This window comes from Sinohyriopsis cumingii, chromosome 5 (assembly GCF_028554795.1).
Source record: "Sinohyriopsis cumingii isolate HCF-2022 chromosome 5, ASM2855479v2, whole genome shotgun sequence".
In the NCBI taxonomy this organism is placed as follows: Eukaryota; Metazoa; Mollusca; class Bivalvia; order Unionida; family Unionidae; genus Sinohyriopsis; species Sinohyriopsis cumingii.
Genome location: NC_142965.1, coordinates 80,463,607 through 80,478,924, shown reverse-complemented (window position 1 = coordinate 80,478,924; position 15,318 = coordinate 80,463,607). Strand labels below are relative to the sequence as shown.

The 15,318-nt window shown below is 33.1% G+C and overlaps 1 protein-coding gene across 3 annotated transcripts in view; it reads left to right on the top strand.

Moving 5' to 3' along the window:
- LOC149799583 (transmembrane protein 43-like) overlaps nt 1–15,318 on the top strand; it is a 52,011-nt gene that overhangs the window by 1,649 nt on the left and 35,044 nt on the right. Inside the window, exons 2-3 of one of the 3 annotated variants that reach the window (XM_089958926.1) lie at nt 5,673–5,782; nt 12,330–12,479. In XM_089958926.1, the coding sequence (XP_089815052.1) occupies nt 12,348–12,479 (132 nt within the window). In that variant the 5' untranslated portion in view covers nt 5,673–5,782; nt 12,330–12,347. Of the gene's footprint in view, nt 1–5,672; nt 5,783–8,944; nt 9,015–12,329; nt 12,480–15,318 lie in introns of those variants that run through there. The other 2 variants (XM_089958927.1, XM_089958925.1) reach the window with 2 other exon arrangements.

Below are 15,318 nucleotides of genomic sequence, written 5' to 3'. Positions count from 1 at the left end.
CATTCTTTGTAGCCTGGAACTTGATTCCACCCTTCCACGTTTACATTTATATCCTGCATCACACCCAAGGGTGGTCATTGGATAAATGGTTCATGGTTCCTGTACACATGTTCTGTTATTGCTTGATTGCATTTTGGGCTAAGCAGCCAAATCAAACATGTCAAATAAAACAAAGCTGGTATGATTATTCAGCAGTGTTTTAAGTGGCTTTGTTGTATTGTGCGTAATTAGACAATATGTTCATGAACAGCTCACTCTGATTTTAATTCATTGAAAAAATTTAATTGAATTATTCAAAGGAATTTAACCAACTTTTGTGATGGTTTCCTTTATGAACTGATTAAATGACAGGTATGCAGGGATGGTCCTGGCTTTTAAAAAGCTGTCGCCAAAAAAATCGCCAACCTCAATATTTTGTCGCCAATTTTCAAAAAGTGTCGCCAGAACAAGTAGTGTACAATTTTTGAAGTGTTAATTTAGTCTATTAATGTAACAGGCAATGAAAATTACAAAAGATGGGTTAGTTAATACTCTAATTACAATAAGCATTAACAAAATGTTACAAAGTGTTATATGAAGATCGGTCACGATTTTAGGGCTGCCAACTTGTTGAATGCAGTTTCAAAGTCTAATTTTTCACATCTGTACATGCTGATTCTCAGTAAATTCTTGAGAGATGAGATGCAGAGTTTATTTCTGATGTCATTTTTTATGAGGTTCATCTTACTGAATCCACGTTCACAGTCTACAGTGCTGACAGGTGACACCAGTAGTCTCTCGGCAGCCCCCCCCTCCCCCTTATGGCTAGCTTCACAAAGCTTGAAGTGAATTGCTTCCTAAATCCCAAGAATGATCACTGAATGCTGTATAAATTTTCTGGACAAGCAAACTAGGATCTCCATTTCCACGAATGAAACTTACATGAGTCAACACCTGGCAATATTGGACCGTATATATAAGCATAAATTCACACCCAATTTAGGGATTCTTTCACTCCTGTATTTTGAGAAATAAGTAATTATTATTAATTATGCAAAACTTTTTTTTTTTTTTTTTTGCTATTTCTTGTTGCGGAGTTTAAGTCTCTGCAGCCATAACACAGACTGATGGCAAAAGGAAAAGATCAATGAGTAAAATGCTGCACTGGTGACAGATATAATTGTGATTGAGATTTTTTCCATTTGCTTTGTATTTATACGCAATAGTCAGTACTTCAAAGGTTATCAGTTTTCTATGAAGGTTCAGCAAAACTATTGTATTGGTATATGTAAAAAAAAAAAAAAAAAAAAACAACAACAGAAGGATTAGCCATTCAATTAATTGTATCTGTTCTTTTCACGTCTTAAGAAGTCGGTCATTTGTAGGTATAGTTCGGTAGCATGATTGACTGTATCACAGCATACAGAACTCAGCCCAGATGTCAGCATAAGCAGATTATGATGTAACAATGCACTCTAAAGATGGGGTTGTCAATACGAACAAAGGATCATTTGTGTAACAGATTGATTCCAGTGCATTGCTTAGTCAAGTTTGTGGCTTGCTTTCATTCTCCCTTTTAATTTATCCAGTCAAAATCCATGATTGTATGTACAAATTAAAAAACCAAAAAGTCTGTTGCCAAAAAAATCGCCAGATGGGATATATTTGTCGCCAATAAGGAAAAAAAATCGCAATTTGCGACATTGGCGAAGCCCAGGACGATCCCTGGGTATGATTATTGAAGTTTGAAATTGATGACACAGGGAATTGACTTCCACATGCAATACTGCATTTGAAGCAAAACAGTTACACTGATTAATGAGCTCTCTGTTCATATTTAATGACAAAATGTATGTTATGATCACTTAAGAAGTAGTTGTCAAGCAACTGATATATACATTCAGGATAAAATGAGTTTGCTAAATTATTTTCACAAGGACAATAATAAGATTCAAAATAGGTTAATTGAGTTTGAGGTAATTATTTCTCCAAAGAGACATATGCCAGGATATTTGGCATCTAAAAATATTAAATATGACATAACTAAAAGATGGAAATTTTCAGTTTCATTGGATTGATTGCTATCCCTGGCTTGATTTTGTTGACTTAGAAGGAAAGATTGCAGTTATTGTAAACAATATCCCAAACTGGCCCAGGTTTGAAATTCAACCATTGTATTTGTCAGTGATTACATGCACTTTCCTCATGAGAGGGCAGCTCTGACGAAAAATGGGATTGAAGACTTGCAGGCATTCCTCAACCATCTTGATGTTATTTTAAAAAAAAGGCAGACCATCCTGCCATTCATCAGCAGTGTTTAGAGTTCAAAGGAAGATGAGAGTATACAAGCACAGGGTTGAAATTCTTGGAACACTCTTGTTTAATAATAGTAACCTGCAATAAATTTGTCCATAAGCCAGACTGCAAGACTTATCTCAGTCTGTTATGCAAACTGTTAGAAATTGTGTTATACCTTCACTACTGAGTATGAACTTGAATTTAGTTCAAGGATCTTAATCAAGACTTCATTAATGAATTAAAGAAACCAAGAGACTTTAAAAATTTCAAAGAACATTTCAGCAAATGGATCAGAGTTTGAGGACTTCAATCCAGACACTGCTATCAATTCTTGTCTTAGCACTGGTCCTGGACCATATAACAATTTCATAACTTTTCAGTCATCAGTTATGTAATTTTAATAGGTCTGATTACCAGCTTAAGGGGTATAGAATTCTTGGCTGCACCTTTGGCAATTATTAGCACCTACATTATAGACTTATAAACACGGATTAATCCCTTCATGTTCAAGGGAGTGTTAAGTATTAACTGGAGTGTAAATTTACTACTCTTTTTTAAGGTACAAGAATATGTGCAATTGAAAAAATGAACAGTAACATGCATTTACATTTTCAGATTCGCCTGCATTTTATTGTTTTTATTTTGAAGCTGGTCAGAGCAAGATAAATTCAAATTTACAAAGACATTTACCCCCAAATTACTCTAGGTAGGAAAAACATGGAGGATGCATATTGTCAGTGTCATTATAATTCACTTGAAGGAATATGGAATATGAAACATTTATTTAGTTTTATATAAAAAATTTGGGACATGTTTGCTAATTCCCCTTTGTTCATGATAAAACTGCTTATCTCCAAATGTCGGAAATTTTCGCTACAGTACATGCTATATTTAGATTTCAACTTTTGATCAGCTCCTAGCATAATATTTTAGGGTTTGGGGGGGGGGAATATATGTAATAATGAGACCCCAGTAAATCAAAAAAGGGTAATATTACTCCTGAAAATGCATATTTTAAAATACCATGAGCAAAGCTAATATCAATAGTTAAACTTGTTTCCAACTAAGTTGGCTTTCAAAACTGGAGTATGCACGATGATTAGAAAGGGACAGGGATGTTTTTTCTGCATGATGTAGATAGAAGGTGTGCAAGGGATAGAGCTGAGGAAAACGAGGCTCTTGAAAAACAGCTGGATGACAAGCTTCCAAAGCGTATAAATACATATAAAGAAAATGTATTGGTACTTGGACAGGATATTTTACATTATGTACAGTGTGTTGTATATTAACTGTATCAAACTACAGGCCTAAAGATGACATGGGATAAATGTTTAAATTTCTTTAATGGATTATTTGCTGGACAGGGTGCAGGAGGACATTTTAGTGGAAATTTGTTTGCACTTGCAGTTATATGTTTTTTGATTATTTATTAATTTTCACTTTATTTTCATTATATTTAGAAACAAACTCAAAATCATACTTTAATAAATTTTTAATAAATGTTATGCTCACTATAGAGACAATCTTGTAACTGCTTTGTGTCTTGAACCTCAAAAAAGTTTTAAAACCAAGTTGAGAGAAAAAAAACCATTAAAAACCCTAAAATTTTAAAATTTAGTTTCACCTGTAACCCAGAATATAAGAACAAAAATACAAACACTGCATCTGTAATTAGATAAATTTTAATTGAGACATTACTGGAGTTTTACAAGTGATATTTGTAAACAAAGTATAGACATCTATTTCAGCAAATTCTCAGATGCTATTACTTCCCTTCCTTGGTATTCGTGTCCATATAAAAGAATGGTAACTCTCAGTTGCAGCTTTAGACTAGTTTCCTTGTTTATCCTGAAATTCTTACATTGCCTTTTTCTTATTAAGAGCCAAAGAAGGAAGATACATGAGCAGACAAAATATTAAAGATGCCATTAAACAAGTGCAAATAAAATGAAATTTTGCTAACCATGGGTGACTCAGCCAACTTCATTGGAGTATGTAGCTAGCTCAAAAGTAGATACCACTCTGTCATCAGATTGGATATACATCCAGCTGAAACTCATTCTGCAAGACTGATTTTACAGTTGCATAGGATTTGGGAATGAACATAATAGCATCTGTAGACCATGACACCTGATGCATGCAAGTTTCTTTAATTTAGACCTTTCAGACACAGGCTATTCTTTGGAGTCAAGTCATGTGGATATCATGCAGTTGTCATAAGGAATACTTCACTGGTCATTTAACAAGCTGTCTAGCTGGACAGCTTATTTTGCTTGCTACAGGCAGTAACTGGTTGATACACAGAAAGAACTTGTTTAAAAATACATGTATTACATATGCCAAAGGTCAGTGCCATTGGTGCAGCATTAGACCCACTCTTCCGAAAAACTTAATTCTGGTTCCCCACCAATAAAAAAAAACTTGTTTGACATGAAGTTTGTGTGTGTGTGTGTATGTATAAACATGTATATATATATATATATATATATATATATATATATATATATATATATATATATATATATATATATATATATAAATATATATATATAAATATATATATATATATATATATATATATATATATATATATATATATATATATATATATATATATGTACATAGGCAATACTTCTGTTAACAGGTCATCCCAGCTGATTTGAACTGCAACTAGTCTCTACTGCCAGAGCAAGTTAATTGTACCTTTTAGTTTTTTTTACCATACCCAACAAAATAAAACCAATATGTCCTCAAGTTTCTTTTCTTACCTAGTTACATTATTGTGTTAAGCTGGTATGGATTTTAATAAGAGTATTACTGAATCAAATTTCCCATATAAAAATGATGTATATAACTGCCACCTGCTTTCCACAGTCAGGGGGGTGAGGTGTTTCATAAACAAATTCTGGTTTTTACCCACTTTGAGCAGTAACTGGAGCATAGATACAGTGACCTTTCTGAATTGATGTGTAAACATTTCTTGTCATGCTTGTTCTTGCTGTACTCCAGTCACAATGTCAGTGTAGATCAAACATGTCTGATTCCAAAGTGAGACATTTTATTTTACATTAGAGTGCAAGGGTCAAAGTAATTTGTTAGCTAGGTTGTGGTAAATTTAACTGTATAGCTCAGTGATACAGTAGAAATGAGTCATTTGTTGTAACAATGTCACAGGTATTGTTCAAAACCTTTTTGTTCTTGTTATTTTTGCCTGTTGGTTAAAGCAACATTTGATGGAAAAAGTTAATCTCTGGGTACCTTCAACAGTTGTAAAAATGTCTGTAAAGGCAGGTGAAGTTTCAGTTCTGTGTTGATAACAGTATCACATTAAGTTTCATTGTATTCTCTATTCATCACAGGAATCTCACTTAAGTTGATTCTTTGAATCTTTGCAGGCTGAACAACTGGTTAATCCAGATATTATGTGGAGTGTGATCAGCTGCTCTTGAGCCTAATTATAAAAGTTGGCCAAACAAAGAGCCAGTCATCTGTTTCACAATCCCATGTAAGCTGTCCATTTGTAGTGCATTTACTGTTTTATTATGGTGAACAATACAAACTAAATTCACTTTTAGTTTTGTTGTGGGTTTAAAAAAAAACTATAATCAGCTATGATCTAGTTTATTTAGTGGAAAAAAAGTGAACAGGATACAGCAGTCTTCTATGGAACATAACTTTGAGAGAGAACAACATATACAGGTATTTTATGATTCTATTGCATAGTGCATCAAATTAATATGTGTGTGTGTGATTTGGATCTTTAACATAGCTTTAACAATTTTAATGATAGCACTGCATTGTGGCAGTTTATGGTGATATCTAGTACTGGGGCATCATACCGCAGACATGTAGCATTTTGTCCCACCCAGTCACATTATTCTGACACCGGGCTGATCAGACCGAACACTAACCTCTTAACGCTGAGCTCCAAGCGAGACAGCAGATAGTACCATTATTATAAGTCTTTGGTATGACTTGGCTGGGATCTGTCCCCACAGCCTCCTGCATCTGAGGCAGACACTTTAAACACTTAGGCCACTTGAGCGGTTCAAACATATAAATAATAATAATAACAATAATAATAATGGTATTCAGTGTAAGGTATTTGTTCAAATAACAGTTTTGAAGGGTGAATCTTATTGCAGGAGTAACCTGTGCAGTTTGTTTTTTCCCATTGATGGCCACTATTGACAGCTTTTACTATAGTTCTCTTTAATATTATTGTGCATTTAATATTACATCCATATTCATTAGAATTTCATCTGTACTGATACATTATAACTGAAAAAGTGCTTACACGTAGTTATTCCATGATGTTTCTTTTGATCTTCTGCACATTTGTTGCTGGAGAAAAAATTTCATTTTTATTGTGTTCACTTTGAAGTGAACCTTCATATTTGTGAAATAAACGATGTGATTAGTCCATTTTCTTAAGCAATTTTTTATGCTTGATAGCCAAACTATCGCTCACTGTACTGGTGTTATCTGCTGAAGTAAAAGTCCACATTGCCATTTCTCGTTACATGTTCAATTGCTATTTTCTGTGCACTGTAAATTTATTGTAGCTGCATTAATATCAGACTGTTATATGTTTCATATCTTCAGAGACAGTTTTGAAATCGTGATGTGCTTGCTGACATGTGTTCTGTCATAATGGTTTGTAATCATAATCATTTAGAAGCTTACCACTCAGTTGAGTGGTACAAATTATGCATCTTGATGACTGAGTAAACTTGTTTAATACACTCTAGTTAATAATAATAATAATAATAATGAGGACTTTGTATAGCGCCTAATATTTAGAAGCGCTTTACAACATTAGACAACACCTGTAACATAAAAAAACATATATAATGATATGATTACAAAAAACAAACACAATGAAATTAGAAAACATAAAAAACATGCTGAAATATTTAAGGTAGGAAACATTATTAGGTTTTTAAGTTTGTTAGGAAACAACATAATATATGTGCTTTTTGTGTACCTTTTACAATACACTGCTAATATTTACTTTCACCCTTTGGAACTTTACAGTGAAAAAAAAAGCACAAGAGCATAGCCTGGAGAAATTCCTGTTTTTTATATTCAATACACGTACATCAATCACGTGCTGCACATTGTTACTTTGTATTCTGAATAGACCTTAATCACAGAACAATGTGCACTTTGTAACTGATATACAATTGAGTTTTTGGTAGGTGTTTATTTGAGGATCATGTTTTCAGATAAGTGTAATTGTGGGTTTCCATGCTTTAGGTGTTAACAAATTTCCAACCAGAGAAGTCCAGAACTTTCATGAAAACTTAATGGACTCCCAATTTAGACATTTTAATTATTTGTGGGATGCCTTACATGTAGTTAATTCCAGTACTAATTCTAATCATGTGAGAGAGAGAGAGAGAGAGAGAGAGAAAGAGAGAGAGAATTAATACATTATTAGTACTTGTGGAAATAAACTGAGATAAATTATAAATAGAATAAGAATATTTCATAACTTTACAAGGGTTTGTTGAGATGAAAAATAAGTGTATTCCAATAGATATTTAAATCATTATGGGATCCTCAATGCTGCATATTACTGATCCTTAGTGAGATTGTTATTTTTATAGACTTTACATCAGAAATGAAATTCATACATTGTGAAAACTGCACAAGACTTAACATCAGAACTGCTATTGGGTAATGGTATCCCTTGTTTAGGACAAATCACAGAGATATTATGCTGATTTTGTATTGGACATAGTGTGATTTTCTTTTGTTACATGTTTAGGCTCTCATAAACAGTAACTTAGAAAAAGTGAAAACAACAAGATTTGTAAAATTTAACAAATAATGTATTTTTTCTGGAAAAACATTGTAAAAGTAGAGGAAAAAAAACTTACATTCTTAAGAATCAAATCCAAAAATTATCCAAGAATAATCCCAAAATAAAAAATTAGATATCCTAGTAATAAAATGTTATAACAAATTCAAGTTTGAGTCCAAAATGGAAGGCAATGACATATACTGTTGCCTTTCCATAGCTGATGTGTCTACAGTTCTTTGTTATATCACAGAAGATAATATTCCTGTGTTTGGGTTTCCAAATAAAATTTCAATAACTGTCTCTGTCTAAGAATTCTTCATGACCACTCAAATATTTCCAGGAAAATAAATTAATAATTCCAAAAACAAAATTTCAACTCATCTGGTCACAACGAAACGAACACCTTGACATCAAGTGTTTAGAAGCCCGACTGATTAAATTCTCTATAGACATCAGTATAAAACCTGACTACTGTGCAGAACAGATGCCAGGATGAGGGTCAACCCTCTGGTAAAACCAGAATTTCTAGAACATCGTATAAGCTATTTATGTCTAAAGGCACATAATCCCAGTCAGCCTTGAGTTCAGTATTATCAATCACACATTAAGAATAAATTTTAAAAAAATAATTGTTTACTTGATTCTCAATCAAGGTCAGCAACTAGGTCAGCGTAAGGATACAATTCTATTTTTAGGTGCTGGAAAATATCAAATTCCAGTAAACAAAATTACATGATGTTAACATGTAATAATTTTTTTTGTAAAAACTTACAGAAATTGAATTAAATCAAATATATATAACAACATAAACACCTGACTCCTGCATATCTCATGATAGATAAACCTCAACCAGAGTGCATTCCACACTGTTGTTGAGTGTCGACTTCATCCTGTGAGACAGAAGTATCTTGAACTGCATGGAGAAAGGGTATGATATTGTACCACCTGAGAAAAACTTGGAATTTTTGCAGGAATGCTGATTATAAATAAGCATTTAGCAATACATTTTAAGGATTTTATGTGGGTTTTTTCTTTCTTTTATTTACTTTTTACAGAATTTTACATTTTATATTTATCTTATTATTGTTAGTACTTCACATTTACATTTATTTGGTTGGGTTTACCTTTCTAAATTTTTTTGGAATCTATTGTAACAGTTTTCAAACTATACTTCTAGTTGGCACTATATGAACACTAATTGTGCTTAGGTGCCATACAATACTAAAACATGCACAAGGGTCTCCATGGGATTTTGAAAGTGGCAGTCCAGGTCAGGACTGCTTCCATGAAAAAAGTTGGACCCAGCACTAAAACTTGCAGTTATGATAATAATACCTTTTTTGAAAGGTAATTATTTAAAACATAATAGCATAATGAGTATATATATATATATATATATATATATATATATATATATATATATATATATATATATATATATATAACCTGATTGATGAAGCTCATTCATTGTGAAATAGTTTATATTATAAAAAATAAATTAAAAATTGATACAATGATAATTTTGATAGGTTACTGCATTTGTATGGGAATATATGAATGAGTTTTTTGGATGGAAATACTGCACATCCTTCTGACAAAACAAGTTCATAATTTCCCATACAGATGCAGTAACCTTTTTATTATATGCTGATTTTCTCATTCTACCTAAAGCTTAATTATATAAAATAATACATTACAAGAAACAAAGTAACTGAATGTATGCCATAGTCCAAAGTAAATACACAACCGCAGATTCATCATTACACAACAAAACATTATTAGTGCGCACATAACTTTGCCCATATAAATTTGAACTTAGTGGCACACTAGGCATAACTTTTGAAAGAAAATGGCATTTTGTTCTACTTAAAATTGAATTTTGGAGTCATATTGTGAATGAATGCACATTGCAACAAGTTTTCCATTTTGATCTGGACTGAATAGATTTTGGCATTTTTGTCAATTATATGAAATTTCGTGATTATGGACTGGTTCTGTCTGTGCCAATTCTACATGAAATACATCAGATTGAAGCAGCGAGGGAGAACCATGTTGACATCTGCAAGTGTGTTTCTGTTCTGTCATTGAATTTTTGAAATCATGATGTGGGAAAAATATGAAGTTTTTAATTGCAATTATCAAAAAGACCATATGGAATTTAATGTTTATTTCATTTTGAGTGCAGTAAGGAGGATGTAATTGCACTTGGAATATAGTTGAAATTACAGTACAATTTCAAAATGTGTAATCAAGCTTTACAACCCATGACATGGCTCATGTAATTCGGGTTGGCAGAACTAAGAAAGCACATTTTGAGGAAATTTAGGATGTAAAACTGTAAGTATATTTTTTGCCATTGTTGTTACCATCTAAAGAAGACAATTTATGCCTTGTCACTTGCATGTTATTTGTACGGACCCTGTCTGGCGTCTATAGCTAGCCTAAATCAAAACATTGTATCAAAAAAGGTAATGCAGAATGTTCCAAAGCAGCTGGTATGTGGCATTCCACAAAATATCTCATTTAGTTCATTCAGGAACAACTTTGGGGCCCCGAGTGGCCGAGTGGTTTAAAGCGCTCTCCGTCGCGGATCACTGCCATCTCACCTCTGTCTGCGTGGGTTTGAGTCTCGGGCTCGGACAATGTGGATATGTGAGAAAGCTTGCCGGTAGCTTCTCATGGGTCGGTTGTTTTTTCCAGGGTTTTCTCGGGTTCTTCCTCCACCAATAATATTGGCCACCATATATAGCCTATCTTATGCTGAGAAATGGCATTAAACCCTACAACAACAACAACAGAAACAAATTTAATCAACCAAAACATAAAGTGTCTACTACATGAGTGTACATGATTTGTTTACAAAGTAGTTCCTAATATACTATTGGGCACACGCGAGTTCAATATGAAGTTGCATCCGATTGCAATATCGTAAAATACTGAATGATTTTGACAATGTAAAGTTAACGGAGAAAAGAATGCGCATATAATAATGATAGTTATATTACAACTACTGTATAACAGTTCTCAATGCCTTTACCTGGTCATTGTTTAATTTTGTGATCAGCTGGAAGGAATCAATAAAAAGATTACACTTTCTTCCCAATATTATTTAATTAGCTTAATTCCATTTGAAATCAGTCAGTTTTCCAATGCACTTAAATAAGAAACAAATGACCACATTTCATTCACTTTTGTTCATTTCATCTTTAATTAGCACACCATACTACAGTTACATTTTGCTTAAATTTAAAAACATTTCACAACAGGTTTCGGATTTAATACCTTAAGTTCAGGACCTTCCTCCATCACCACCTTAATTTAATTATGGTTTCTTTGTTTTAAACATCCACAGCCCTATCTCTTGATGCAGTTATATTGAACTTTGCAAAATTAGCATTGGGTTGCCATATGCAGTATTCCTTCCACATTTGCTATACCATATACATAAAACATAGATAGATTATCACGAATTAATATCACCCTATTGAGTTTGTGGGAATATTGACACATAATCTCACTCTCAGTGTTGACTGACAAGCATGCAGGTGAAACAGTAATTATATATAGAAACAAACATTCATACATACATTGACACATACATACATACATACATACATACATACATACATACATACATACATACATACATACATACATAACATACAATCATACATAACATACATACATACAGTACACATGACTGCAATGCATATTGTAGCCTTAACTTCTTTGTTTTGAAACTGTTGCTGATAAAGAATGAAAGAAAAAATACAACTGATTGGTTAGTAAAATGAATCACATCTGTCAGAATAAATGAAAAAGTATCTAGCAGTATGTTTGGATGCATTTTGACAAAGAAAGTAATTGCAATTAACTTTCTTTCAGTCCATTCACAGGGTCCATTATAGAATACATAGTTGTGAGATTCATGCAGCTTTTCAAATAATGCACCACAAAATGCATTGTTTTATCCCTGAAATAAGTTTTTCATTTTTTAAAAGAAAATGACCCCCTTTTTTCATTTTGAGGAGGAAATTTCCCCCAAAAGTTTTAAGCTCTAGAATATATTCAGTTCTTATAATGTAAATAGTTTACAAGGTTATCTGTCTGTAAAGTGTACAGAAAACATTATTATTATTTCATCTTGGTATAAGCTTCTTATGTTTTGGGTTTTTTTTGTGCTAAGTTGAAAATTGAATCATGTAAAGCAAATACACATTTAAACTCAAAGATTATTTTGCAGATACCTGAAAATTTATTTATGGACAGCCACACAACAGTGACTTACAGAAGAAATCCAGGTTTCTTGGAGCGAATTGGCAGCAGTCTTGTGGGAATACTTGTAGGCTTGGCTCTCCTGCTGATAGCTTCAACCCTTCTCTTCTGGAATGAGGTAAGTTCTGTTATAGAAATGTTTCATTTTAGATCAATAGTCATTGATTTTTATTGACAAGGAATTTTCTTTTGGATTGTTATCCTAAGTAAGAGTGCCATGAATAGGCCTGTGTTATATATCTATATACCACTGTTAAATAAACTTGGGTGTGATTTATATTTGTATAGCACTGTTAATAAACTTAGGTATGTTACATATCTGTGCAGCACTTTTTAAGTAAGCTTGGGTGTGTTATATATGTATATAGCACTGTTAAATAAACTTCAGTATGTTATATATTTGTAATTGCAATGATAAATACACTTGCGTGTGTTACATAGCTGTGCAGCATTATTAAATGAACATGGATGTTTTATATATCTGTATAGCACTGTTGAATAAACTTGGGTGTTCTACACATCTTTATAGTTCCAAGTTAGGAACTCTCCCTATCAGGTCACAAAGAATTTCCGCATTGAAAAATATAGTGAGACGATAGGTGCAGCAGGCAGCATCATACATATGGCACATTTTTCTCTGGTTCACTACCATTGCCTTAGTGGAATTAAAATTCTAAAAATACTGTACACTTCTGAGCACCACAGTCAGTCACAGTGGTGGCAGTTGGGGGTTTTGAGGTGCCTGGAAATACAGTTCTTTAGTGATACATCTACTTTGCTGCAGAAGATATTTTTGGGTCAGTTGCCAACCTTTGTCCTCCCCCCGGCCCCCACCAACATGAATAAGATGTTCTATGAAAATCTGAAAATGTCAGCTGTAAAACAGAAAGGTAGCACTCTAAAGCATCATATATTGTATAGAGTTAGACTTTAACGAAAAAGAATTTCAAAGGATTTCTATACTGGTTCTTTTGGCCATTTAAGAAAGACCTTATGCATATATGGCACTGTTTAAAGAACTTTTAATTCCCATTATTTTGGTATATGATTGATTGGTATAATTTGGATTAAAGCTTACTTAAGATGCGCGCATATATATATATATATATATATATAAACTGCTAGCTCGGTTTGGTCATTTTCACTTCCTGGACTTCAGAGATAAATTATTAAAAAAAAAGAGCCAATAATTTATTTTACATTTTATATATTTGGTAATTAATTCAATGAACTTTCTAAAGCTGGTTTTATCTAATGTGGAAAAATTTATTTTCATTATTTTAATAACTGTTAAGAAAGTGTCCTTTAGATTAATTCAGGATGATGTTTTGAGCACATGGGAGCAGTCATTTGAGCTAGCTAGCTGTATGCTTAGAGTAGGTACAGTTTCCACATGTACAATTTCCTTAGAAATTTCAGCCACAATTTGTGAAAGTAACATAGAGGTATGCCAACATTCTCTCCATTATGCATGTTGCAAATTTAAACAACTTCATTTCATACCTGTAATTCTCACAGAAGTTCATAATATCAGAAGAGCATTTCCAAAACGCTCCTTGTCTATGGCCCTATCTCCTAGTGCATAGGGGCAATTACCCCCCTTTGAATCCCCCCCCCCCACAGCACAGCAACTGGTCAGTGATGCCCCAGGCTTGAAGCCTAGTGATAATAATACTTTATTTAATGTGATATGTCAGTATTTTACAAGCACCATTAGTTTTTATCTGAAATTATTGACACAAATAAAAGATCTTACTTATATAGGCTGTACTGGGGGAAAGTCTTGGTTACGGTTATTCAGAACAGCCCATGAGCACTGAGGTTTACCATGAAATCCACCAGATATGACTCAGCAGTCCATCTGACTGACCTGACCACTTCTTCAAATAGGTAGAACCTATGAGACATAGTACATTGTGACCCCGCTATAACAAGGTAGTTGGGAGCCATAGATCCCGACCATGTTATAGACCAAGCCATGCTATAAGCAACCAGGTCAGTTAGCTGAAGAAAATGTTCCCCAAAAAATTGTGTGGGGCATGTGGGTAATAAATGCGGGCGGTAAAATATGTGCTTCATCAGCACAGTTACCATCCTAAATTGATGCATATTAAATAAGAAATACATCTGTAGTGAAAACAGAGAAGACATAATATAATAGTTTACTTTATTTAGAGAACCACGAATTGGTACATATATGTGAATCCTGTTTATATATAAATGTCTAATGTATAGCATAATAGAGTATCAACACCGTGTACACACCCGCGAACCTCATCATATACATTGCATCCACAATACAAGTGATTACATCGAAAATATACATACACAGCTTTAAAATATTCATTAATTTTGTAACAGGTCATATTGGTCTGAATTCAGTTGAAAAACATAGCACAATCATGTAACAAATGATGAAACACATTTACTTTAAAGTACGTTCCAAGTTGGTAAAAGTTAGTTTGCGTTTTAAGCTGCCATTGGTAGTGTTCATAAACATAAACTTTTTCCCTACAAAAAGGAAACTTTCACAGCATAGTTAATGTGTTCCAGTCACGTTGGAAAATGCAAAAAATCCATCAGATTCCATCACTTTTATTTAAGTTTGGTACTGACTTCCTTTGAAGAAAAGTTCTTTGCTGTTATTGAAAGAATATAGTCTGTTTTCTTTGATGAACAGTGCTTGCACTATTGAAGTCACCGCTAAAGGACAGCTTTGGAGAACCAAACAAATGCCCATTTCTTATTGTGATGGCAACATCAAATAATTGTATTGCATGATTGAGACTGGTATTTTTTCCATTTGCTGAGTACGTTTTCTTAACAGTCAGTGCTTCAAAGGTAATCTGTTTCCTTTGAAATTTCAGCAAACTATTTTATCTGGGTACATTTTTACAAAGAGATTGGCCATCGTTTGGACTATTCTGGTTACTGTCCCTCCATACCTATTGAATAAA